Raw genomic sequence first — 27,162 nt, 5'->3', positions numbered from 1 at the left:
GGTGAATGCAACCAATATCTAGGTTAAAAATAATTGTTGTAAAATGCAGCCGTACCTCGGTAATTTGATATCTTGCATAATATTATTCATTGTAGTTGACGTCTTTCACAGTAGGTCATTCCACTTGCTAACATATGATATTTTGCTGAACTGGCATTCCTTTATTGTTTATGATATTATATTTATCGTTTCTCACTTTATAAAACGATTTATGTAAATTGATGTGTGTAATATATTAACCTTCACTGCATATTTAATGTAAAGTTTCGACAATGTATGTTATACATAAATGGAACTGAACATACGAAACATAGTCTCTGGTTTGTATGCTTAAAGGAATTTTAAGTATTATTTTATATATGGTGCTTTTCTTTCTCTTCCTCTGATTACTCATATTTGACTCATAGGAATGCATATCCGAATAAGTTTGCTGTATGTTACTTTTATGAAATCTTGAATCGGTGAGCCTGCTATATTGCGGAACGATAACGTTTCGCAATCTTCCCCTTTTACGAAAGATATCACCACTCTTTCTGGCCTTTCTTTTTGACCTTCGTGTAAATTCCTTTCCAATCTTAACACAATTTTTTCTTCTTCGAAATTTCTGCTTTTTCACGAATGTTTTTTGCTTATTTTTCTTGCCTTTGTTGATAGGCAAACCATTTAATTTGCGTGTAACCTTTACTGATCCATGCGAAAATTTGCCATTGAACTCTTTCTAGTTCTAATGCTTTTTTTTCTTACAACTACGTCGGACCCTTGTGTTAAGTTGCGTTGCAAATAGGGTTCCATATACAATTGAATCGTTGCTTCTAACAAAGGCTTAGACAATACTAAGCTGCTATTTAAGTTTTTATTCTTCTTATAAGAAATGGATGAAGACAAGATTTCTTTATCTTCTGTTTCTTGCTTGTCTTGTAGGCATTTCATGCTTTTGATAGCCACGTTAACACGATGTGATTTATCTTCTCCACTCACTTCACTTTGATGATTTGTACTATGGCGTAGAGTCTCTCCTACCCCGGAGCTGAAGCTGTGATACTCCATGCTGTCTAATTTGGATAAATCTCCTCCTTGATCATCTGCACATATACTGTGATTATCCATAGGTAATTTACTAACAGCTTGCTTCACAATACACACATCGGAATGAAACTTATTATTACTATGAATTGAAGAACCAGACAGTGTAACTTGATCTGAACTTTGGTGCAGGGTCTCTCCCACCCCGGAGATGATGCTATGTTGCTCCTTGCTGTAGTCAGTTAACGACTGTGCTACGCTTTCTGCCAATTTGGATAATTCTCCGCCTTGATAAGTATCTGCATGTATACTGTGATTAACACTAAGACCTATCGGAGTCCAGTACCGGGTGGGCTCTTTGGAGTCCACTCCGAGACTGGCTGCCACTGCTTCCGCCAATGCCACTATCGATGTTTCCTGCTGCACATCAGTGGTTTTCTGTATTGGCATCATTGCTATGCCTGATGGTATCTGCTGTATACTGTGATTGTTACCACTTTCTGCTAAACCTTCCACCATTGCCGAAGACGAAGAGTTTTTCTTATCCGATTTATATTGAAATGATTGCTCTCCTTGCGTAGAATTACAATTTAAATTTGAATTAAATAATGCTTGATGTAATAACGTATTATGTTTTTGGGAACATATCTGGCATCTTTTTTGCGAAACGCAAACTTCCACTTCATGCATAAGAAAACAATTTGTGCACAGCTGCAATCTTAAAATTGTATCAACCCTTTCATTAAAATCTTTTGCTAAAAATGAATGACAATTAAACAAGTCATGGTTAGATAAGTTGCATAATTGACAACTTTTTGTTATATTTGCATTTCCTTGACCTTGTATATCGAAATGCGTTGACAGCGAATTTTTGCTGATGCTAAAATTTGATGAAGGTCGCTGTTGTTTTGTATTTAAATATTCCCGGGTTTGATTATTAGCTGTTTCCAAGGCATATAATGATGAATTTTCCGAATTATGTGAATAAAGTACCGGTGAATCCATATGCGTTTCTAATTTGAGATATATCTCTCTCTTTTGGCGCCTACATATAGCTTGCTTCTCGTAATATATATTTTCATACTCCGAGTAGGATCCGCCATGATCAACAAGTATGTCGATATGGGTTTTAAAAATTAAATCCCAATGCCACTTTATTTCTTCTAGCGCTCCTTCAAGTTCATCTTTGTCGGATTCGGAGTATACATTTGATAGTTCAAAAATCTTATCAAGCGACCTAAATAAATATGCTTGTTTGCGAAGCAACTCTTCGGTTTTTCTTGAATGCCTGATGGTTTTCAGACCGTCGGTAAACGAAGCTTGGAATAAATTCTCCATTATGCTTAATATAATAATTAACTAAACGCTTTGTAAATATTGCATTATAGATTCTTAAATGCTTATACTTGATAAAATGCTCAATGAATGCTTCAGATCATTCTCAGTAAAATTATGCTCACAAATGAGATAATTTCTCAGAAATATAGTGCTCAAAACAAATGGAAAGGACTTACTGTAGATGCCTCCGTATGCTGAAGATTGACGTCCGTTGCCTTCTTCTAGGTTGAAAGGACGCTGATATACTTTTTGACCGCTGTGGGTCTTTGAAAGTGCTGGGAGCGGACTTCCTGTCGCTTGCCTCCCTATTTGACCGCTATGGGCCTTGAAAGTGCTGGGAGCGGACTCACTGTCGCTTGCCTCCCTATTTGACCGCTATGGATCCTCCTTCTCCTTGCTCTCCTCTTTTCTATTGATGCGGATGATAGTTTCTTACTTGCTTGACGACCCAACAAACCAGCAGTGGGATGTTTTTCCACGGCGCCGATCTTCAGGATGACGAAGAAAAACGCGAACGCGATCAACTGTACGCGAAAGACCCGCTATTCCCGGATAGCTCGAAGGACCAAAATGTACGGCCTTGGCTCGTACATACTCCCCCAGACAAAAGTGCAAGATGAATATGTAGTGCTTTACAAGATGATTTCATCATATGCTTAACAGTCTCTAGACTTACGCTAACACTTTTAATCACAGCACTATCACTAACACTAGGACCCACAGCTCATGGGCCCTTGCACTACCTAACCGGAGTCCGGTCCCGGGTGGCTTCCCCTGAGGCCACTGCGAAACCGGCTGCTGATTCTGCCGATGCTGCACCTACTGCTCCGTGACGTCTCCTGATCTTTATATGATTATAATATCCTATCCACTACCTGTCTTGAGCACATTCTGAGAACTATCACGAGCAAAATATATTACAGGTTTGGTGAATGCAACCAATATCTAGGTTAAAAATAATTGTTGTAAAATGCAGCCGTACCTCGGTAATTTGATATCTTGCATAATATTATTCATTGTAGTTGACGTCTTTCACAGTAGGTCATTCCACTTGCTAACATATGATATTTTGCTGAACTGGCATTCCTTTATTGTTTATGATATTATATTTATCGTTTCTCACTTTATAAAACCGGCTCGAAGGACCAAAATGTACGGTTCCTGGATCATCAGGGGTTCGAAATAATAGAATAATTTGAACTTACTCTATATTTATCACTCGCGTTATACAATAGAATATGAGCGAAATAATAACTATTATGTTAATTGCTATATAATAAGTGCAATCTAACAAACAGAGAGAGTGCCTACGTCTGGCTATGCTCCCGGGGTGAAACTCCTATGATTTAGTTAATTACGAATGACTGCTGTAACAGTCGAAGAGAGTGCCTGCGTCGGGCTATACTCTCGGGGCGTGACTCCGACGATGTAGGAAATCGTCATGCTTATATGTGAACAAACTGTACAGCCAGGACACGTACTTACATAAGACAAACATCACGCTTGTAGGTGATTGGAATGTACGAGCCCTGGCACGTACTTACATAGGAAATCATCACGGTTGTAGATGATCGGAATGTACGAGCCCTGGCACGTACTTACATAGGGAATAATTAAGCTTATAAAACTAAGGAAGCCTGAGCGAGTAAAATGTACAGCCTTGGCTCGTACAATAATCATAAATCGCGGTAAAACTGACGAATATGTATCGCTTTTTTTTAAAGCTAGTAGGTTATACACAGTGCTAAGTCCCATCTTCAGTATTTTTAGAATTATAATGAAAACTTACCAAATTTAGGCAGTGGATAGGAGGTATTCAATTCGTATGAATATAACTGAATCGTCTTTTGAACCCATTCTAAGAGCGGTCTGAAAAGATATTTTATAGAATTTAAGTAAAACATTCATGCATTCATTGCAGTTAATTTGAAAATAAATTTCAATTCAAATAGATTTAAATAATTCTATTAAATTAGAATAAAGAATAAGAACTCCGGCCATGAATTAAAAGATTTCAAAGTATTTTCAAAAATGTTGTACAATGAAGTAAAGTTTCCTTTAGCATTACAAAGGCGATAATAAAGTGTATAAACATTCAATAAACTCTTAAATAAATAATGAATGGGTAAATGGCCGAATATATGTAAAAAAATAAAGTATATTTAAGAGTACCCAGTAAACCGGTGTTAATAAAAAGGTTTCCTGAAAAATATTAATAATATCGCAAGCTGGTAACTTAAATATAAATCTTTCTTACCCAGATTCGTCCAATATAACCTGCCGGTCGCTGTACAAACTAATTTCAGGTGATGGATCCTCTAAATCTTCTGGTACAGTCGTTGCTTCTAGAAGAGGCGCAGAACGGCGTTGCAATCGACATACAGTTAGTGATATCATATGCGGTGACGTCGGTGGAGTGGTAGCAAAAACGTCTTGTAGCTAAAAATAAAATCATTTAATAAATATCCACATCTCGCTGAATATATCTCGTTGTTGCTAGCACAGAAGTTAAACTTATTGAACCTTTGAATGACACTTTTAACCTCAAAATATTATTTTAATGAATGCGAGAACTGATGATTTCAACAATAAGGTGAAAAAGAGCTGTCGCACTATAGAAAGAGAATACCGTTGCATTTTAAAGAGAATTGGCGAATCGCTGATTTATTTTCTCTTAAATACAAATATCAAAAGTTAAATTACCGCACTTAAATAAACATTTTCCTCTGAAAAATCTTCTGACAGTAAATTTTTTCGATGGTCCAGACTAGACCAGAAGTCTTCTGGAGTGATTTTTTTGACTATTTGGATCTTATAAGGATGTAATCTTAAGTCTAAGGTTAATTCATTGAGGACTTGAACGGTGGAGGCTCAAAGAGGTAGCATGTTTTCTAACTGATCGTTGTGAAAGCACCGCGACCGCAGCGGCCACGCGGTCGATGGTAAACTTATCTACCCCCGACTTGATTAACTGAATGCTAGGGGCGAGACTTAATCGGCAGATTTAAAAGCGATTACAAAACTTGCGTTGTGCTTCACTCAACGAAAACTCATTGCAAGAGTACGCCTGTACTGCGTACGCGCGGTGCGCGCTAGACCACTTTTAATTAAACAATCCGCATTCGTCATCTACCGAACGCTGCCACTCCCCTCCCTCTAGGCCCGCGGGTTACCGTGAAATTTGTGTTTAAAGTTTAAAATCGGCCTGAGACACCTTACATTATGGTTGATATCTAGATTTTTAATAGGAGGAATAAAATTGCACTCACAAGTCTATGTCCCAGATAAAATCCAGCCTCTTCTGTTGCGACGATTGGCATATTGGTCAGCGAGACGTGGAATCTAAAAAATAGTTAACATTTTTCTTGTCAAAGTTAAAAATCATTTATTCATATAGGTAACACAATATACGAACGTCAAAAAAGAAATATACATTAAATGCTTCTAATTTTACATTTACTGCCAGTTCTCAAATCAAGGCCGTAGAACGGAAGAGAAGAACTGGCAGTAAACTCTCCGCCTCTCTTTTTAAGCCAAGTTTCTTCACAACGTTTGTAAGGAACTGCAACCATTACACCATGTTCCACATGACATCTTAAGTAATAAATAATAATAAAATATCTTGTTATTCTAGTTGCTGCAATAACTTTTGCTTTTGATGTTTTTGAGTCGATTGACTGTTACTGGTTGAATGATAAAAGCTGTAGCAGGCAAGAGCTGGAGTAGATGCTAAAGTAGTTTTTCTGCTACTGCACACGTAATTCTCTGCACACAAATACCAATGCCATTGTTATACATACCGATCTCTGACAATTGTCAGCTTGAATGTGGCCCGTAGATAGGGTTCGTCAAAGCACGGGAAGACTGAACGTGCGTGTGTCAACCAAAGACGAGATATTGCACAGCGACTGAAACACATATTTAATCACCTTCCTAGAAGTTATAGATCGCTGCCATGTAATGTTTTCAAGGGGAAGGTGATTAGGTTTTTAAAGTCAAGGTGCTTTAATAGCTTGGGCGAATATTTGGCCTACAAGTTTGACAACAATTAAATTATAAAATAGCATAATACTGTCTTTCCTTGGTGTACCTTTAGTTTATTTTTAAAGGCAATGCCTTTTTAGCGTGTGCGAGTATTTAGACCATAAGTTTAACAAGTATAAATGATTTAATTTCTTATTATGACATTATGTTAATGTTCTTATTATATGACATTTGCATGCCTATTTATATATGGCTGATTGTGCGGATTTTTCTTCTTGTTCGATCTAATTGTACCACTATCTTGGCAAATAAACGATTTATTATTATTATTATCATAAAATTTATCCTTTATGTTGCATAGACTTGGCAACTCCCAGTCTAAATAATATTTTAGGTTGTAAAAAGGTTCAATTAAAACTAATTTAATACTGTCATAACTTAACTCCCGCCTAAATGATGAGGACGGAAGTTGTGATCTTCTTTCTCAAAGGGAGGATCCTCGACCAACTGAACCACTAACTGGCCTGAAGGCTCTAGTAGTGAAGATCGACGCTTACAAGTCAGAAATACTTCGATAGCGCCATTCAGGGTTTTATTAATGTCATGCAAATGGAGGCTCATCTGATGCTAAGTGATACCGCCGCCCATGGACACACATTGCCAGAAGACTCGCACTTGGAGCTGCAACTGTCCGTGGACGTAAGCATTTAATAATATGTGACCGTTCATTTGCAAACGAAGAAACATCTTTATACCCAGTATATTCGCTTAGATACGAATGATTTTTACTCTTAAAATTACCAGCAATCCTTCATTTAAATTTCTTTCTACATTACGTTATTACTTACTGTCTATGAGAGCCTGTCAAAAAGAAACCTCGCAATTTGTCACTTCTTTCCAACTTCGTGACAAATCGAAGGCTTAACGTGTAGTTATACTTGCGGCGGAGTTTTTCCTGTAAAATAAATATATTTCGGCAAGTAATGAAACGTCATTGATCCAAGTTGCCTAGCTGTTTGATCAACTGGTTGAACGTCTTTCAGGCCGCTAGTTAAACGGCGCCGTTTAGTTAACCAGCTAGGCTTTTAATTGAACGGCTAATTAAGCTAGATAATATATTTTCGCAATTAACGTTTACCTCAAAAGAATATACATGTGTAATATACAATTCACACTTGTTAAAATGGAGAAAATCAGATACTTATGGAAATATGTTACAGAAAGGATATACACGTGTGAAAATGACATGAGAACTTCAGAAGGAACAGCGCTAACCAGATACATTCAAATTCCTCACAAACGAGTAGCCCACAGTATCGTCAATCACAACTCACGAGGGCACTCTATGTTTTTATAAGGTAATAAAGTGTAAATAAAATAAATAAATACGTACCTTAAACTCAATATATGTTTGCTCAGCAGGAGGAAAGTCCAAAGCTTTGACGATTTTAGGTCCAATTGTCCCGCCTTTGAATAGCGCCCTCTCTGTTACGTTCATGTCGTGAATATTAAGAACCACGAACATCGTATCCCGATCCACCTTGAAATCTATTGAGACTTCACCTGTAAACACCAAAAACCCACCTAGGTATTAGGTATGCGATGCAGGATAAAAAAAGTAATCAAATTTTTGCTTTATTTGGCGAGCTGTTCGGGGGATGTGAAGTTTTTTAAAGTATTATTTTTATTATCTTAACAATACAGCAAGGACATGCTGCCAGCGTTAAAGGTACACTGCCCCAGGGACCAAACTTTTTAAATTTGTTTTGATTTTCATTTTATTTATTTTTAATTATTTTAATTATTACTTTATAGGTTAAGAAAATTGTAAATACTGTATTTGTGTAAATAAAACTAAAATATTTAATGACAAAGTTTTTTTAATTATTTAAAAACTGGTGTAAGTTAAAATCTGTTAAAATAATTAACTGTTGAAACCGAGCTTTCGTCAACTGTTATTTTCATACAAAGGTCTATCCACAGCCACCGATACGTCTTCCCATGGATAGCTTGTATCGACAGATGGCTATTACAATCCGTCGATTGGTTATTGGCATAAAATTTGTATTAAGATTACTATCTCCGATGGTGGTAATAGATTCAGATAGGTTATTGGGTTCGGGAATTAGTCCGGCAAGGATCCTTGTTCCCTTAAAACGGAGTCATTACTTGTTCATATTATAAAGCATCTCTCAGAAGCCGCTCTGCATTACCTACCTCTCATTTCTCCAGTGGTAAGGTTCGGATGAAGCCACAGACTGTAATGTTTGGGTATGACAGAAGTCGGCAACCTCGCCCCACGCCATGGAAACACCATACCATTCGTTGCTATACGCTCTCTGGAAGATTGGAATAATAAATTTTAATAGCCAGAATCTGAGACTGTCAGCAGCTGAACGTACAGTGTGCATACCAACTCTTGCTCGTTGCAATTTGAGCTTAAAGCTTAGCTTTTCAACACTATTGGTAATTATTTAAAGTCATGCCTCTAATATGCAAGTTTAATTGGAGAAGAATTTTTTTAAGGGTTCTTTTTTATTAATTTATTTACACTTCGTTGCATTAAAAAAACAACAACAATACAGAATAATTATAAGGAATGCAACGGGCGGCATTATCGCTAACAAGCGATCTCTTCCAGGCAACCCTAATATGGAACAATAAACAAGAAACACCTACAGAGGGTAAAGTACAAGAAGTGCATAAATAATTAACAAAAAAAAACTCAAAATAACACGTAACTATAACTAAAATAACATTTAACATTTAAAGAAAATCTATGTATTGTTTTAAGTGTTCCTTACTTATTAATAATCGTGGAGTTTTCATCAGATTCTGTTGGCACTTGTCCGGGTACAACAATACTTTCAGTCGTACAAGGGCAATCTGTAATTTTAATAATGTATATATTAAACTTTTTATTTATTATTAAAAATAAATTCCTCCATTAATATAGAATTAACCCTTAATTGGTCGTATGGGGTCTTGAGTGACGCAAATTAAGACAGGATAATAAGAAATATATATTGTAGGATAAAACTTATTCAAGATCTTCCTTCGGTCACTTTCATTATGAAAACATCTTTTTGAATTCAGAAAAAGAAAATTCTAACCTCAACATTTTATTCAGATAGAAATAGAGAGGATGCTAATGATTCATTAGCAGATACATCCAACAGTTTCGTAAAAACTACGCAAATGACTTTTAAAGATATTCACGCGTTACTTATTTGTTATAAGAGCAGTATAAGTAACCTAGTGGCTTCAGCGTGCGACTCTCATACCTGAGGTCGTAGGTTCGATCCCCGGCTGTGCAACAATGAAATTTCTTTGTTTGTGCGCATTTAACATTTGCTCGAACGGTGAAGGAAAACATCGTGGGGAAACCGACATGTCTTAGACCCAAAAAGTCGACGGCGTGTGTCAGGCACTGGAGGCTGATCACCTACTTGCCTATTAGATTTAAAAATGATCATGAAACAGCTTCAGAAATCTGAGGCCAAGACCGACAGAGGTTGTAGCGCCACTGATTTATTTGTTTTTATTTTATTTTATTGTCCTCCTTGTACCGTATATGATGCGCCACTGATTTATTTACTTATTTGTTATTATTATTATTTTACATTGCAGTTGTCAGGTTTTTGTCGACAATGTTCTTTAATAAATAAATGTATTTATCTAAGATTCGGTACAGTAAAGATTACGATCCAGTACATCACACGAGTCTTACCCGGTTGTGGTGTAGCATAAACCACAAGAAGTGCAATCACAAACATCGCCGAGAAAACCAGACCGGCAAGACATAACGCCCTGCGTTGGGAGCATACAGCCACCGGCGTGTCACCTAGTTCCCTGGCCTCACGGGCTTTATCTGTATCTGAAATTGTATTAATGGTTTATGTAAGTATAGTACTTCAGAGCCTAACCTATAAAAAGGCAACAATTATAGTAATTAAATCAAATAAATTCGTTCGTTTTTTAAGGCTGTTTTCGTCGCGCACAACCACTATGTGTAACCAGCTGCCCACTGAAGTATTTCCGAGCCAATTCGACTATAGGGTCCTTTAAGAAGAGAGCGTTCCAATACTTAAAAGTTAAAGTCATTTGCAACGTATTTGGGATCCTTCTGGCAGTGTGAGTGTCCATAGGCGGTGGTATCGCTTAATATCAGATGAGCCTCCTGCCCGGTTGTCCGACGGAATTTCGTATAGTCAAGTCAAAGTCAAAATCATTTATTCACATAAGTAACACAATGTACACTTATGAACGTAGAAAAATAAATATACAATTAATGCTTCTAATTTTACATTTACTGCCAGTTCTCAAATCAACGGCGTAGAACGGAAGAGAAGAACTGGCAATAAACTAAATAGAGTTGTACTAAGGAAAGAACCTAGGAGGATACCAAACAAATCAGTTGCATTTGTATACGGGATTACAGTTTGTATGAAAATTAGTCGTTATCAACATTAGTAACTTAAATTTTTTATTCTATCTATGTTTGTTCCTAATTCAACATATGAATTTTTTGAATAATTAACAATTTTTATTATTATGTTTGGTAAATGTAATGGTGGGCCGAAGCTTAGATAGATCCGTATAATTTTACATTTAATTCACTTTACTACTACCAAATGTAGAAATAAATTATCAATTTTTATTGTAGTTATGGTTCACTATTTTGGCTATAATGGCTTACATATATACTGTGGCCGGCTTTTTAAAATTGTAGCCTATTTGTTATTCTATGTATAAGCTATATTTTTGTAAAGTTTTCATTAAAATCCATTCAGTAGTTTACGTGAAAGAGTAAGAAACATCCATTCATGCAAACTTTCGCGTTTATAATATTAGTAGGATTAACTTTGCCTTTGAACTCGTATCGCAATTATGTGACTTTTGAAGTACAATTGTCGCGGTGTTTTAACCACACACTTGAAAACCTTTTACACCTTTCAGACGTGTTGCTGTGTGAGAACGACTTAACACATTACCGCCTATATGAATGTTTAGTGAATATAAAATTGAACATATTCTCGCGACTGATAATTAATAAATAATAAGGGTATTGCGATGTTGTGTTGCGAGTTGCTGTGTATGATTTTTGATTATTATTATTAGCTTTCTTCCTACATAATGATCTATACAATAAAATATTATTGTGTTGGGAGAAGGGAGAAATCATGGCATCGCAACGCGCAACGTTAGGGAGTGGACGGGTATTGCAACTGCAGAAGAGTTGCTAAATCCGCCACAGGACAAGACACGCTTCAAGAGACGGCAGCCAACCTCAAGTAATGGAGAGGCACTAAAAGAAGAAGATTGTATATTCTCGAATGCTTGGAGGACCCATGCGCGATACGAAAAGTGCCCTCGTGAGTTGTGTGCTGCGATGTTGCGGGCTAGTCGATTGTGAGGAAGGTGCACGGATGTTGTTAGCACTGCGCCTTCTTTAATTCTCATTTTATTTTTATACGTGTATATCCTTTCTGTAACATATTTTCATAAGTATCTGATTGTCCTCCTTGTCCACACATTGTTGTGTGATGTTTGAGAGCGAACGAAACACGCAGTCATTTGTTTTAGAATCTCTTTTCCATCTAAACTAATTAATACGTAAATGTAATAAAGCAAAAAGAAAATAAATGAAACACGCAGTCTTTTGTTTTAGATTCTCTATTCTATCTTAACTAATTTAAACATAAATATTTAGAGCGAAAAGAAAATAAACGAAACACGCAGTCTTTTGTTTTAGATTCTCTATTCTATCTTAACTAATTTAAACATAAATGTTTCAGAGCAAAAAGAAAATAAAAGTAACACGCAGTCTTTTGTTTTAGATTCTCTATTCTATCTTTACTAACTTAAACATAAATATTTAGAACAAAAAAAAACGAAACACGCAGTCTTTTGTTTTAGATTCTCTATTCTATCTAAACTAATTAAGGCATAAACGCCTTGAATGCATGTCACAATTAAAAAGCCGCCATTAAAAAGCTGAATCGGCATCTCGCTTAGTCCTACATTCGACACTTAACCCGCATCGCTTCTATTCAAGGACAGAAAGGAGCACTTGACTCACTTGACATGCTTTTGCTCGTATGTTATTTTATGCTGTTTTAAGACAAAAACGACAATTTGAATGTGCCTAACGAATTCTAGGCTTCTTACTCAAGGACTATTCACTTATCTTGGTTCGAATCTTGGAGAGAAAAGTTTTTCAGCCTTTCAGAGTAATACAAAGTGATATAAAGCAAAATATCAATTATATAATAATAAAATAATATACATTGAAATAAATAACTAAACTTAACATAAACTAAAATATATCATTAAAAGGAGTCCCTTTAGGCAAGGTTCCGAAGATACTGGCAGCGTTCCCCCTTTGAATTGCTAGACTAATTCTTTGTCCGAGGTAGCTGCCAGATCTTCGGTCTCCTGTGATGCCAACTAACCTTTTCGAAATTTCTTTAAAAAGCCTTAAAGCGCTAGGACCCCACGGACCAAGGGCCTCGACACCGAATGGGACAAAATCATATTCTGAGCCTAGACCCCTGTACTTGCCTGTTTTCTTTGCTTTCAGAGTTACGTGGTTATCACATGTTAGCAATTAACTTCTGAGGGACAAACGAGCTTGCGGGACGACCAAAAAGGGCAGTCTTCGCAGCCCATAGACACCCACCTTTAGTGGGCGCGATGCCGGCCTTTGAGGGACTCGTCCCTACACTCGATTTTTAAACATTTGAAGGTCGTATCTCTGAGGAAAGACCCCCACCGGGAGTCGATTCCACAGTTCGCTAGTTCGCAAAAGAAAATGCCTTGTGAAACGGACTGTGGAAGACCTCCAACCATAATATACATAGAATTCTATCGAGGTAGACCTATTTTTTTGTTCACTGGCTGAGTTCACAAGAGTTGCTTGCTTTTACTACATACAAAAAGCATTTAAATGATCAAATGTATGCAGTATTTTATTTAAGAAAAGTTAATAAAGCTAGTCAATACCTGCCAAAAACGCCACATCGTCCAGATCTTGATCAACCATGTTTCTCCAGGCAGCTGCTGCAAACATTGATGTTTATTTACTACCATTTGCAATTAGTATATACCAAAATTTAAAGACACGGTAAAAGCGTAGCCTTGTCCGCATCCAGCCACGCTATCAGCCGTTAATATTAAGGTCCTCTACGGCCATGAATGATGTGGAATGGACCTTGGCACAGCAAGGGCCTTTCACATCGGCCAATTCACCCTGTTTTATAAAGCTGGGGGAGGCCGGGTACAATGCTTGCAGGGATGCGTGAGCATCCCTTCTTAACCTTTTGCCAGTCTACTTCAACTCCGCTATCTCGAAGGTTTTTGTATCAGCGCAACGGCCTAGCTCACCTCTTCATAAGTTGAATGCACCTTTAACTAAACTACTATAAGCTGACTTATTATTTAAAAATAATGACTCTATATTTGAATTTGTCAAGCAAGACTCATGAACAATGATACTTGCAGGTCCTAACAATTTCAGAGAGTTTCTTGCCAGGTCTTCTTTATTCTAGGCTCTTGATTAGCGACCTGGTTTAATATCTCTATCTTCACTTCCATCTTTCGTAGGCGCATATGCTTGTATAAATTTAAGTTGGTACTAAGTGGAGCGTTGGAATTTTGCAGACTAGACGGTCCGAGATGCTGTTGCTGTGGGCATAAGTTTTTTTCTTTATTGGGTAACCTAATCCACCCATGACAGCATTTCTTTCTTCTCCATGGTACAGTGTGTTTCCCTTCTTGTCTTACCTTGCACAGACCTAGCACGTCCCACTTAATGTTGCTCTATTATGTGTTGACATCATCCTGATATGTGGCCACGTGCGGAGGGTTTACGGTAGTTTATCGTCGCCAAGGGATTAGTTGTCGCACCCTTGTTGTTACCCGGCCACTGCTCGAACTGGGGTGTGACAAGGCGCTGGAATCTCGAGGTCGATATTTGTACTATCATAGTTGTTTAGGTAAGCCGTATTTGTCATGCTAGGACTGTTGCCCTGAACCTTCTAAACCTGAGTTGTAACGAGAACTGGGAGAAAATGTAAAATAGACACCACTATGTGGAACCAGCTGCCCACTGAAGTATTTCCGAACCAATTCGACTTAGGGTCCTTCAAGAATAGAGCGTATCAAACTTAAACGACCGGCAGCGCGCTTGCGAGCCTTCTGACAGAGTGAGTGTCAATGGGCGGCGGTATCACTTAACATCAGATGAGCCTCCTGCCCATTTGCCTGTCCTGCCTTTAATCATCACAATCTTACCTTTAGCTGAGCCGTTTCTATCAGACTTATATTTTCCAATTGGCTCCATTTGAATACCGTCCATCTCACGTCAACCGCATTACGAAGAATACCTGAAACAAATTATTACAAAGAATGTTATTATTTTATTTTTGAAGTTAAACTTCTTATGGCCATTAGGGTAAAATTTTTACGGAACGTCACGAAGATGTGCAGCGTTTTTGTCGAATAGGGAAAGAGCGATTGAGACAGATTGAGAGAGAGTGAGAAGGGCTAACTCCCTTATAGCAATTTTATTTTTAAAATTAAAATTTGTCAAGAGAATTTATGACAAAAAATTTATTGAAATCTCAAATGACGAATTGTAAATTAAAGTGCCACGTGTTTTTATTATCGAAGAAATAAATTAAAAAAATGAAATTTATAATTCGTATTAATTTTCGACACTTTAATATTTTAATGAAAATTCAATTCATTAAATCCTAACATAAGATATGTTCCCTCCCTCTAAGTCTCGGAAATCTAAAGTTTTAGATTTGTATATGTATTGTATATGTATTGTAAATGTATTTGTATATGTAGATATGAACAAGAAATTGCGCCCGGCTCGCGTATGAATATTGTACCGATGTAGCTGCGGCGTACCTATCTCGCGAGACGCGGAACACGAATGAATATGATTTTAATATATGTATATTTTTAGAAAAAATTTAAGAGATGGAAAAAGTCCCTGGTCACAATGGCAGGGTAGTTCATTGTGGGATCAAGAAAAAAACCACTAGAAACCACCTCAGAATGGCAAAGAGAAATGTATTGAACTTTTGTCGACTTCGAAAAAGCCCGCTAAAATGGAAAAACATCTGGATTCGAATTTAATTTGGCGTTCGTTTCTATCTCAGAATCCATACAGAAGGACCTTTTTTAGATTTCGATTATGTAGAATTTACTAAAGTTTTAATAACCTACTCTGTATAACCGTTATATAAGGTTGTATACGTCAAAAAGACAAAGAAATCTGAAAAAGAAAACTTTTACTCTAAAATAGCAACCCTTTGCAATCTGTCTGCAATACCTATTAAAAACACTGCATTGTGACAAAGGGAGAAACCACAACCATTAAGTTGCACAAAAATACAAGGGGAGCTAGTGTTGCCATCTGCCAACTAATCCAAAATAAACTTTTGTCAAATGAGATGATACTATACTTATATTTAACATACTTAGTATGTTAAACAGAAACTAAAGTAAATTAATGACTAAATATCAAAATCATTTTCATCTCCGCTTTACTGGCCAACTGTAATATGTAAGAGGTTCGATCAAGAAAGGTTATCAAAAAAAAAGAGTGGCGGAGAATTTATCGCCAGTTCTTCTCATCCGTTCTTCGTTCTTGGGAACTGTCAGTAAATGTAAAGTTAGAAGCACTTAGCATTTAATATGTATTTCTTTATTGACGTTCATAAGTGTACAGTGTTACCTAATTATTAAATGATTATGAGTTAAAAAATTAAATATATCTGCCTCAGATAGGTGGAGCTGGAGAGTACTGTTTTCCTAGTGTTAACCTAATTTGCTAATTAAAAATATATTAGGCAAGTTTTTAGTTGACAATTTAAAAACCGCATTAATTAGCTTATCAGAATTTTGAACTTTTTCGGGAATTAAATAGAGCTGGCAACACTATAAAGTGAGGGTGTAAGGACCTAATCTTATAACGAGTCATTGCACTACGCGACCCTCTCAACGCCTGGGGATCTAAGCATGTTGTGCATTTTAGCAATAAGAATTCATGTTATTGGAAAAATACAATATGCGAAAATTAAGTAGTCCATTGAAATTTTACAATTAGAGGGCCAAAATGAACATTTTTTAAAGGACGCAATTTTAATTATTAAGCAAAAAAGGATTTTTTCTCACTGTTTTACGTATAAATATTTGAATTTTGGATTTACGATAAAAAGTCACATAGACATAATTGTAGGCAATGCTATTTGCTATAAATATGTCTTACAAATTTTTTGTACGATGGATAGTTTCGGAGATATAGCCAAAAAAATGTTGTCACTCCTTTTTCCAAGATGGCGGCCGGGGGCCAAGGGCGCCAACCCCACAAACTTGGGTTTAAGCTTGTATTGTCCCCCTAAATGTCCCATAATTAAAATTGCGTCCTCAGGTTTTATCCCATGTATGTTCAATGGAAAAAAAACTGATACTAAGCAATAACATACTCGTATATTTTTAAATTATAATTATTTGATAAATATATAATTCATGAATAAAATATATGTATAAGGTGGCTCCTTACACATATATTTTATTTTATAATAGGGGGGGGCAAACGAGCCTACAGGACTCTCAAAAATGGCAGTCATCGCAACCCATAGACACCCATTTTCAGTGGGTGCGTTGCCGGCCGTTGAATAGTTTGAGGTCGTGTCTCTCAGACCCCCACCGGGATTCCACAGTACATTAGTTCGCAAAAGAAAGTGCTTTATGAAACGGACTGGAAAACTTCCAGCCATCAAGGTGATGTTAAGACAAAAATATTTTAAAAAGAGTTGGTTGTCAATCTTGTCTGATGTTACTTGATATGAGCTGTAATTGTAATAATTTAGTACGAAACATTGACATGGAGGCTTTTACCCTAAAAGGGACCATACAAATACTGGAACACTAGCAAAACTAACCTTTATGTTTTGAACATATCGATGGCCCCAACGAATAAACGTGCAATCGAAAAACAACAACTTTTCAGGAAGCAACAAAATAGTTTGGAATCACTTTACTTTAATTACATAATAAATAGATATATATATAGAATTATCAAATTAAAGGTAAAAAAAATATCTTTTAGCTCATATATTTTCTATAAAAAAAATATTAACAGTTTTCTCAATATTCAAGAAAAAACATGTTATTTTATTATTGTAGTGAATAATATGTGACTTTTTAACAGTATTGTATCACTGCACGTTTATTCGTGTCATAAATGAAGCATAATCAAGTATAGTGAAATGTTACACGGTTATTCTACGTCAATATTTTTTTTTCTGAGCCGTGCTTTGGCCGTCTACAGGCTTATTCTTGTATATTTTGTTGCTTTTTCATGTTTGTAAAGATAGAGGCCCGTTTATTAGCGTAATCAAGATCAATTCATTATTTATGTAATACATCTTTATTAGTGCATGGTATAATAATGTAAATTAGCTTATGATTTTTGATAAAGGTTAAATAAAAAATAATGTTAATAAGAATAATTATTTTTTATTTATCCAATTAAGAACAAATTAAGTACCTATCAGGTATATTATGCAAAAAAAAAACAAGAAAAATTAAACAGAGAACAAGAAATAAGTAAGTATTAATCTCCTCATCACTATCGTTGGTAACCGAGGTGGATCCTAATGGCACCAAATTTCTGTAAAAACACTGGTATTGGTTTGGTATGGCTCCTGAGTCGTAGTTTTAGTAAATCCCTATATAAAGGGAGTGGTATAAATAGAATTCCAGTGTATGCGAGTTTTAGGTTTTCAGCATTTTCTATAGGTTCTCCTCGTCGCCTTCTTGAATTAGTCCTCGTGATAGTTTGCATCTCTTGTAGTTCGTCTTCAAAACTGTATCTAAAGTATATTGTATCGGGATGATTATAATAAAAACTACTTCTTTTATTTGCTCCAATAAATTCTATCCCCATTTTTATCTTTCAACCAATTCTTCCCCTTTATTAACTCTTTAAAATCTATGACATCAGCTTTTGTCATTTGTCTTACCTGGTACTTATTGTCTCCGGTAACTTTGGCATTCTCTATCAAGGAATACATTAGGTCAGGTGTGTAAATAGTATGCTTTTTCTTGGAACGCTAAATACCAGCGTGCTTAGAATCACCCTCCGATGATAAGTTTTATGTTAAATTTCTTCGCCGCTAAAGAAAGCATGGCGAATACGAAACGATTACGATTTTGCCCTGCACATGAATCAGAATAAAAGGATATATTTTTTATTCCTAATTCGACGTGTACCTGGATAAATGACCAAAGACAACTTGCTATTTCTATCGCACCCGTTTTCGCAATCTGACAGTGCCAGACATAGCAGTACCTTTCTTCTCGATGATATTATAGATCGTGAAATTGTATACAGGATACTTCCGTTTATTATGAAATGCTACTTCACTTTCACTGAGGGATATTCAACACTTTTTCCAGATCAAAACATGCTACAACACTGTCATCTGAACAAAAAGTTTCTTTTTCTTGTTCCTTTAATTGCCTGACTAATTGCTTTTCTTTCAAGTGCTTTTCATAATCAGCTTGTAACTGTTCGTTCCTAACATCATCAGAAGTTTGGTAAATTGAACATATCTCACATAAATCTTTTTTAGGTTTGTGGAAGGATAGGTTAAACGTTGTATTAAAGATTATTTCATATTGGCGTTTAATTGCTTTGCATGTTTAATTGTACTGGTTGTTTGTATATATCCATTCCAAATATAGTCGGTGCATTTTAGAGATATTCAAAGTTTCACACAGATATTGCTTTTGGCTATCTTTCGAGTATAGTGTGATTCAACTCTTTCAAATAAATTTATATGGTCGATTATACTTTTCTCAGTCTCTTCTGACATTCTTCTTGGCCTGTTCTTATGAGTTCCTCTGTAGTCTTTTAAATAGTTGTCATCTCCCAATTTATCAATAGCTGTGAATACTACTTGCTCTGTAATGGATAATGTATTTAAAAACATAATTTTACAAACTTTAATGATGGAATTTAGTATCATCGAGTAGTTGATATGTTAATGTTTGAGTACGATTATTTTTACGTTCAACTGTAATCTTTTTGACGTTATCTTTCTTAACATGTCGGTTAATAAAATCTCACTGTCTCTCATGGTCCCAGATAGCCCAAAAACTCAGAAAAAATTTACTCCTCATATTTTGATGTATGTTTTCGTAACATTTCAATTTGCAGTTGCATGGAGGTCCAATAGATTTCTCTGCGTTTTTTTTGTTAGTTCGTAATCGTTTCGTATTCGCCATGCTTTCTTTAGCGGCGAAGAAATTTAACATAAAAATTACTCATAGGTTTTTGGAGAAAGGTAACATAGCCAATCGGAGGGTGATTCTAAGCACGCTGGTATTGAGCGTTCCAAGAAAAAGCATACTACTTACACACCTGACCTAGTGTATTCCTTGATAGAGAATGCCAAAGTTACCGGAGACAATAAGTACCAGGTAAGACAAATGACACAAGCTGATTTCATAGATTTTAAAGAGTTAATAAAGGGGAAGAATTGGTTGAAAGATAAAAAGGATTTGGAATTTATTGGAGCAAATAAAAGAAGTAGTTTTTATTATAATCATCCCGATACAATATACTTTAGATACAGTTTTGAAGACAAATTACAAGAGATGCAAACTATCACGAGGACTAATTCAATGGGAGTTACGGGTCTTTACTCCGATCCTGTAGTTACAACATCCTGTGATATATTTTGTGTTTAAATATTATGTAAAACACCATCTAAATCGGAAATACTTCTTAGATCGTAATCCTTATTAATGTATAAAACAGTCGGCGTGGCTCACATACCCCGCCACCGCTTCACCCCTTGTCTATACTAACACGCTATTGCAATAGACACGATCGGAAAAGTATCCGTATATTAAGCGGTTACTAACAATAACTTGAAATTCATGAGCGAAGAATATTAGTGCTTGAACCTTTACAAAAGTAGAAGAAAGGAGAGAAATTAGTAAAAGATAATGGAATAACTGTAATTATTATATTCAGTGTGCAATGATGCATTACTAGTAAAAGTTGCTTCCACTTTTACACGAATAATCGTGTAAGAGTAATTGCCGAAAGAAGAGGATAGGCACGAGCGGCAGATTGATTTAACACGTTTATTCTGGTGTACTCTAAGTAACAAATAATATGTAATAGGCGCATGTTTTGTTATTCATGATGATATGAAGATATATTTTTTCCCTACAATAAACGAATATTCTGCTATAAAAGCCTTATTTTAAGTCTAAAATATTTAAAAAAAATTATATAGATGTATGATACGCCATTAAAACGAAGAAAACGAAAAAAAATTTTTTGGGTAAGGGCTCTTGCACGTTTATTCGTTGGGGCCATCGATATTATAATACGAGTAACATAACTAAAACTTAAGCTAATAAATGACAATGACAAATGAAAACAAAACAATTATTGTAGAGTTTCAACCAATATTTAAAAAAATAAAACAGCCCCGGGCCTCCACAAAAGAGGGATATATTATAATATTGGTTTCGTAATAAATTGATTGAAAAACTCGACTGAAAAAAAATTGTTCATTGTATTTGGAAAATGATTTGAAGGGGCCTCCACTCCTTTTTTGCCCCGAGACCTCCAGACCTCTAAATCCGGCCCGCTCTAGCTAAATATATATGTAAGTCAATCTCCTGTTCTTCGGAAACGGATATTCCCACTTCTCTTTACTTCCTGTCTGCCTTCGGACTGTTTTCAATTTCATAATAGATTATTTCTACTTTGACTTTATGTATTTTAATTTCTGTTAGTCCCTTTACATATTAATGCGATTTTGAGTATACCATTACTACATTAATATTATTTGCGAATAATGGTTAGAATTTTAGAAAGTACCTGTGCATCATTGTCTTTCTATAGCGGCCGGATAATCTATAAAGAGTTTCATTTCCAAAAGGGACAAAAGTTAGGGGAAATATTTTACAATAAGTCGACGGCGTGTGTAGGCTCATCATCTACTTGCCTCATCGATCGATCATGAAACAGATTCAGAAATCTGAGGCCCAGACCTAAAGAGGTTGTAGAATCACTATTTTTTTTTATTAATACTGTCTAAGTGATGTATTTTATAATATGTATGTTAGGTGTAAGATTACTAAATATTCGATGGTGCATATATTCAGGAATACTAAACAAAAATCGTAATTAAGAAATTCCTGCACAGCACGCTGTTCACGCTGGTCAGCACAGAAGCATTGGCTAACACATCTTTATATGACATAACGTTGCTGGATCAGCTTGTATAGGTAATTGATTTGTCGTGTAACAAGAATTAATTAATAGGCGTGAAAATTCTTATTTTACGCTCACTTGTTTGACGAAATGAACAATTAACATGTATTTTTAACCGGTTTAAAAAAGGAATCATTTTGATCTGTATGTATCTACTGATTATAATCATATGCTTTCAAAGCAGGTGCTCATCTTGAGTATGTTCTCAAATTGCTCAGAAAGTCAAAGTAAATATGATCTTTCTATTTAAATATTCCAACTTATTACAGTCCAAGGCCCATTTCATCATTTGAGAACTGGCACTAAATGTAAAGTTAGAAACATTTCATATAATTTTTTTTTGACGTTCATAAGTGTACATTGTGTTACCTATATGATTAAATGATTTTTTACTTTTACTTTTATTTAAAACGATTCAGTAGTTTTTTAGATATACGTTTTTTAGATGACGTCGTATCCACGCATTATTAGTGCTTTTTAGTTGGCAGGTGTTTGAAGCCAGTTTCATGTTTTATTTTATTTATTAATAGTCAGAATACATTATATATTTTTGTACATACTATCACTTTCACAACATCACACAGCACAGCCGAATCAGGTATTACTTAGTTGAATATATTTAATATATATGTATTTTTCCTTTAGTAAATATTTGAACCTTTTTGTATATATAATGTATTCCACATCTTGCTATATCTTTAGTATAATTGTTTTTTGTTATATGTAACTTATTCTAGCTGTTGGATTGTGAAATAATTAAATAAATAAATTATAACTTTACAGTCGACCCAGTGGACATCGTACAATAGGTACACGACGTTATTTAATGGCGAATCAACGAGATATATTTCTAATCTCGCTGAAAAAATTATTCAGATTAGGGTGTAATGCAGAGACAAACAAACAAATGTGTACAGTACAGTACTAATTTATAATTATTAAATATATAAAACTATCACTGATTCAGCGTGACGACTCCACGGCGCTAGAAAGCTTTTTTATTGTTAGAACATTTTTACGTACACTAAACGCCTAAGAAGTCACATAACAGTATGTACATCATTATATACTACTTAATGTGTAAAAATAATATTAATAAAAACAAACAGATTGAACATATTTAATGAAGCCATAATGGAACTAGGTCCAAGAACCTTTTACGGTAATGAATTTAATGAATACAATTAACAAATAATTAAATTAGCGCCTAATTAACTGAAGGGTTTATGTGCACAGGCGTTAATTAAAGATTTAAGTTGGCGTGTGACTCCAGAGCTGGTGCTTTCCTCGCTCAACGATACGCAATACAGCGAGGAAATGCTAGAATTAAAGATACACTGCCTCAGGGACCAAACATTTTAAATTTGTTTTAATGTTTTATTATTATAATTACTTGTAGGTTAAGAATACTGTAAATACTATATTTGTGTGTGTGTTGCAAATTTGATTCTATTTACTGTAATACACACAAGCAAATTAATATATAATACATACCATTTATCGATATAACACGACACAAACAATTATCACAACAATATTCGCAAGTGAACACGTCGGAACTCAGTCGCGGTCTGAAATCGATTTTCCTCACTACGGGATCAGAGTGTGGGGGCGAGATGGAGCGATACATTTTCACGTTTGAGGGAAAGGGAGATGCTGTTATCGTAGTTTGTATATTGAACCCTCGAAATAGGGTTGTTTTGCGTATTACCACTGGTTTTCGTAAAACAAAACGTGGAAATGAGGTGATTTTCGACTGCGTGGATAATTTTTTTGAAGTTATACTTCTTAAGGCGCGTCATGAAAAATTGATGAGAGTGAAATTTTACGATGCGCGCGCACCGTGACACAAAATTAACAGAATGAAGTTGCCCACAGAAGATGCTACGGCATTGGACATAATTTAAAAACAACATTCGAATAATAATAGAATTTATGTTACGCTTAATCTAAGAGAAAAATAATAAATATTTACTTATTTAATTTTTCAATTGTAAACTGAACTTTATTGACTATAATGACTCCTTTTCCAGTCTTTGATTATTTAATTGTAATAAATTATTTGCATGCAATCAAAAACTATTTTTAATAATGCCAAAGAAGTATAACTTCTTACGCGCGTACATAAGTACACGCACACTTTTTTTTTTAAATATTTTTCTAGTTAAATATGAAATTCCAGCCGTATCACCTCGACGTCCGTCGTTCTTCATCGCTCTTTAGGGCAGTTTTAAGCACACCACCACTATTAGGAACTAGCTGCCCACTGAAGTATTTCCGAACCAATTCGACTCAGATTCCTTCAATGGTACTAATTCTTAAAAGGCCGGCAACGCACTCGCGAGCTCTCTTTCTTTGAGTCATGAGCATCACTTAACATTAGGTGAACTTCATGCCCATTTGCCACTAAAAATATAATTAACATTTTTGTATGGCTAACAAACACATACAAACATACACATATGTGTATAAGGAGGGAGCTTATAGTTTATCAGAATGCCAAATCGTAAAATGACTGCTTTACGACTGATTTGAGCGCGACCGCCGCTGCGAAAACCGCTGTGTGAGTTCGAAAAGTGAGTTACAGAATCGCAAGGCTGGGCAATAACGTACGTTATCCGTCGAGTTTCAATAGTAGTGTTAATGATACAGTAACTAGTGCAGTAGGGAACGTTGAAGGGCCGTAATACGTAAACTTCTCATAAAACTAGGCTCTATACGAGATGAAAAGAATAACAGAATCGCTTTTTCTACTAAAATTATCGAAATACAGCCATTTTAGGGACCTTTATGATTTGCTGGCACGGGTGGTAATTCTTTTGTATTGTATCTAGTAAATTCGATATCATATTTCGATATACAATTCTATCGCTAAATTTCATTGTCACTATTAAAAGATAACATGATTTAATTAATAATTTCCAGTTTAATTTCGAATCATGTCAAAAAAAATGATAATATACAGCTTAGATTTTTTACACTATTTTTATCTTGTTATCCTGTATTTCCTATATCCTAGCTACCCCGGAACTCCTTTCACGGGTAAAGGCCTCGTCCAGCTTTTTCCAACCGACTCTGTCAATGGTATTCTTTCTCCATTCGCTTCCTGCTACCGCTTATATTTCTTCCTTCTCCTTTTTTTAAAAGTATTTAATTATAATAAAATACTTAAATTTAAAAAATACCGGCAAATATATAAATTAGGTATTCCAGAAACCGTCGGTTTGTCCTACTTTCTAGCCACCCAGTATTCTCCTTTATAAGTCTTCCTTTTTTTATCCATCATCTTTCCATCTACAATACTGACTCTCATTTTCCTCAACAAAAATTAAGGGCTTTAACATAATTAGGAATAATTATGTTAATATAATGAACACAACACAATCAATAAAAAAAATTAGGTAACGAAAATTTACTCCAAAAAGTTACTTTTACAGCGTTTGGTGGAGTAGAGCCGGGGTCGTTCACTATAACTTTCTTAAATCTGGACAGAAGATTACGACACATGTCTATTGTCTGCAACTGCAAACCATGCTGGAAAAGCTAGCTGCTAAGCAACCAAGGCTGGTCAATCGTTCTAGGTCACTGCTGCTTCACGAAAACGCTAGACCACATTCTGCACAACAGACTGCAAGTAGAGGAGCTTCAATTGGAATGCCTAAGACTTCCAACGTACCTCCCGGACCTTGCTCCAACAGATTCACTCACTTTTTAGTTTGATGTGCTTTAAAAGCGTGTTTTTTAGTTTTTTTAAACTATTATTTATTATTTATTTTTTAGTTAAAATTTTTTTATTTTTTTTTCGGATTATTGCATTGTCCTCGATCTTTGACAGGTGCGCAAAATTTGAATAAAATCTGTCCGTTATAAGTGGGTCAAAATCGAGTCCGAAGGAGTCGGTTACATACATACATACAGGTGAAGCTAATATAAAGCGTGTAAAAACCACCTTCACCGCGGAAAACGAAGTTCCTTTCTCCGTACTGCGCTCACTTCAGTGAGCTTCCATTCCGCTCGCGAAGTGTCTCAGTGAAAAATCCATTATCAAGCAGAGGCTCGTTATTACAGCCCCAGATGAGCGTGTCCGTGAAGTTAGCAGAGAGCAGAAAATTTAGAGTTCAGCCTTGCGATTCTGTAACTCACTTTTCGAACTCACACAGCGGTTTTCGCATCGGCGGTCGCTCTTAAATCAGAAAAGGAAAAGTAATGAAAAGGTGGGAGCTTGTAGTTTATTGTTTATCAGAATGCCAAATCATAAAATGACTGCTTCACGACTGATTTGAGAGCGACCGCCGATGCGAAAACCGTTGTGTGAGTTCGAAAAGTGAGTTAGAGAATCGCAGGGCTGGTAAAACAGACAATAGGTCTACAGTTCTTGATAGTTTTTTGAAAGGGTTAGTTTTTTAAGACATACAGACTTGAGCGGTAACAAAAGTGCGGCTCTGAACATCGAGAGCAAACAACGTATGAGAGAACGTTGAGGGTTTTGCTACTGCGACTGACGGACTACTAATGGTTAACCAACATATAAAGTAAATGGAAAAACTATTTATTTATGCATTTGTCGAGCTCCTAAACAAGACTGCTATGGTTACATTAATACAAACCACAGATTCATTTATATTATTCTGTAAAATAATTAGATTAAAAAAAGTGATTTTCTTGTTTTGGTTAAAAGTTCTCCTTAATTGACATATTATTTTATTGATAATTGTATTTTAATTTATTATAATTGACAGTGATAATAAAATGGCAGAGTGACAGCACACTTGTTCTTTATTTGTTACGTCTTCCAAAAAGTAGTTTTATTATGGCTGGCTTTGGCTTATATATAGACTCATCCTCTCCAAGTGGCTGGTTGGCAGGCATGGCGGTTGGCTGGAGGGTTGGTCAACATGGCATGGCTTGGCAGGATGTGACTGGCGACGTCACGTCCGTTACAATATCCAAGTTTTAAGCTGTATAGCAGTTACTAACAATCTTATCTGCCAGATATGGTCGCTGTTAGCCCGGTCATTTTAGACAATTGAAATAAAGAAAATTCCGACAAAGCCAAATTTTCGTAGAGACCTTAGGTTTACCACAAGGAATAAAGTGTCAAAAGTCCCCATCAGTCCCATGTGAGCTTAGCGACTTATTCGGGGTCAAAGGTCAAAATTTTAGGTTTTTTGGATTTTTCTCGAAAACGGTAAGTTTTATCGAAAAGTACCTCAGAGCACAGTTGTAGATCTTAAAATTCTCTATAAAAATGGTCCCTATCATTTTTTCTCTAAGACCCACTATTTCCCAGATATTGCGCTTGTAAGAATCACGTTCTACATAATATGCACACATTTCCTCACCACCTGTGAGGTAGTGTACTCGGCGCGTTTTTTTTAACGTGGTATCCCCGGTAGGCCTATTTCACGAACCTTTCTGACGATATTTTCAGGAACAATAATTATTTAATAGTATGAAGATTATTGATATGGGTTATTGAGTTTAACTGTCGTTCA

The 27,162-nt window shown here is 35.6% G+C and overlaps 1 protein-coding gene across 2 annotated transcripts in view; it reads right to left on the bottom strand.

Moving 5' to 3' along the window:
• The window catches only part of LOC125061480 (thyrotropin-releasing hormone-degrading ectoenzyme), a 44,687-nt gene extending 21,450 nt beyond the window's left edge, over positions 1-23,237 (bottom strand). Inside the window, exons 1-12 of one of the 2 annotated variants that reach the window (XM_047666949.1) lie at positions 23,162-23,237; positions 14,641-14,732; positions 13,351-13,407; positions 10,076-10,222; positions 9,150-9,231; positions 8,563-8,684; positions 7,739-7,908; positions 7,194-7,300; positions 6,162-6,269; positions 5,631-5,703; positions 4,619-4,800; positions 4,151-4,230 (exon numbers count right to left, since the gene is read on the bottom strand). In XM_047666949.1, coding sequence (XP_047522905.1) covers positions 4,151-4,230; positions 4,619-4,800; positions 5,631-5,703; positions 6,162-6,269; positions 7,194-7,300; positions 7,739-7,908; positions 8,563-8,684; positions 9,150-9,231; positions 10,076-10,222; positions 13,351-13,407; positions 14,641-14,704 — 1,192 coding nt within the window. In that variant the 5' untranslated portion in view covers positions 14,705-14,732; positions 23,162-23,237. The remainder of the gene's footprint in view (positions 1-4,150; positions 4,231-4,618; positions 4,801-5,630; positions 5,704-6,161; positions 6,270-7,193; positions 7,301-7,738; positions 7,909-8,562; positions 8,685-9,149; positions 9,232-10,075; positions 10,223-13,350; positions 13,408-14,640; positions 14,733-23,161) is intronic. The other variant, XM_047666950.1, reaches the window with a different exon arrangement.
• Positions 23,238-27,162: the final 3,925 nt, after the last annotated feature.

The sequence above is a fragment of the Pieris napi genome, chromosome 23 (assembly GCF_905475465.1).
Source record: "Pieris napi chromosome 23, ilPieNapi1.2, whole genome shotgun sequence".
NCBI classification, from domain to species: domain Eukaryota; kingdom Metazoa; phylum Arthropoda; class Insecta; order Lepidoptera; family Pieridae; genus Pieris; species Pieris napi.
The sequence above is the reverse complement of the archived record's forward strand: the minus strand, read 5'-3'. Positions and strand labels throughout refer to the sequence as shown.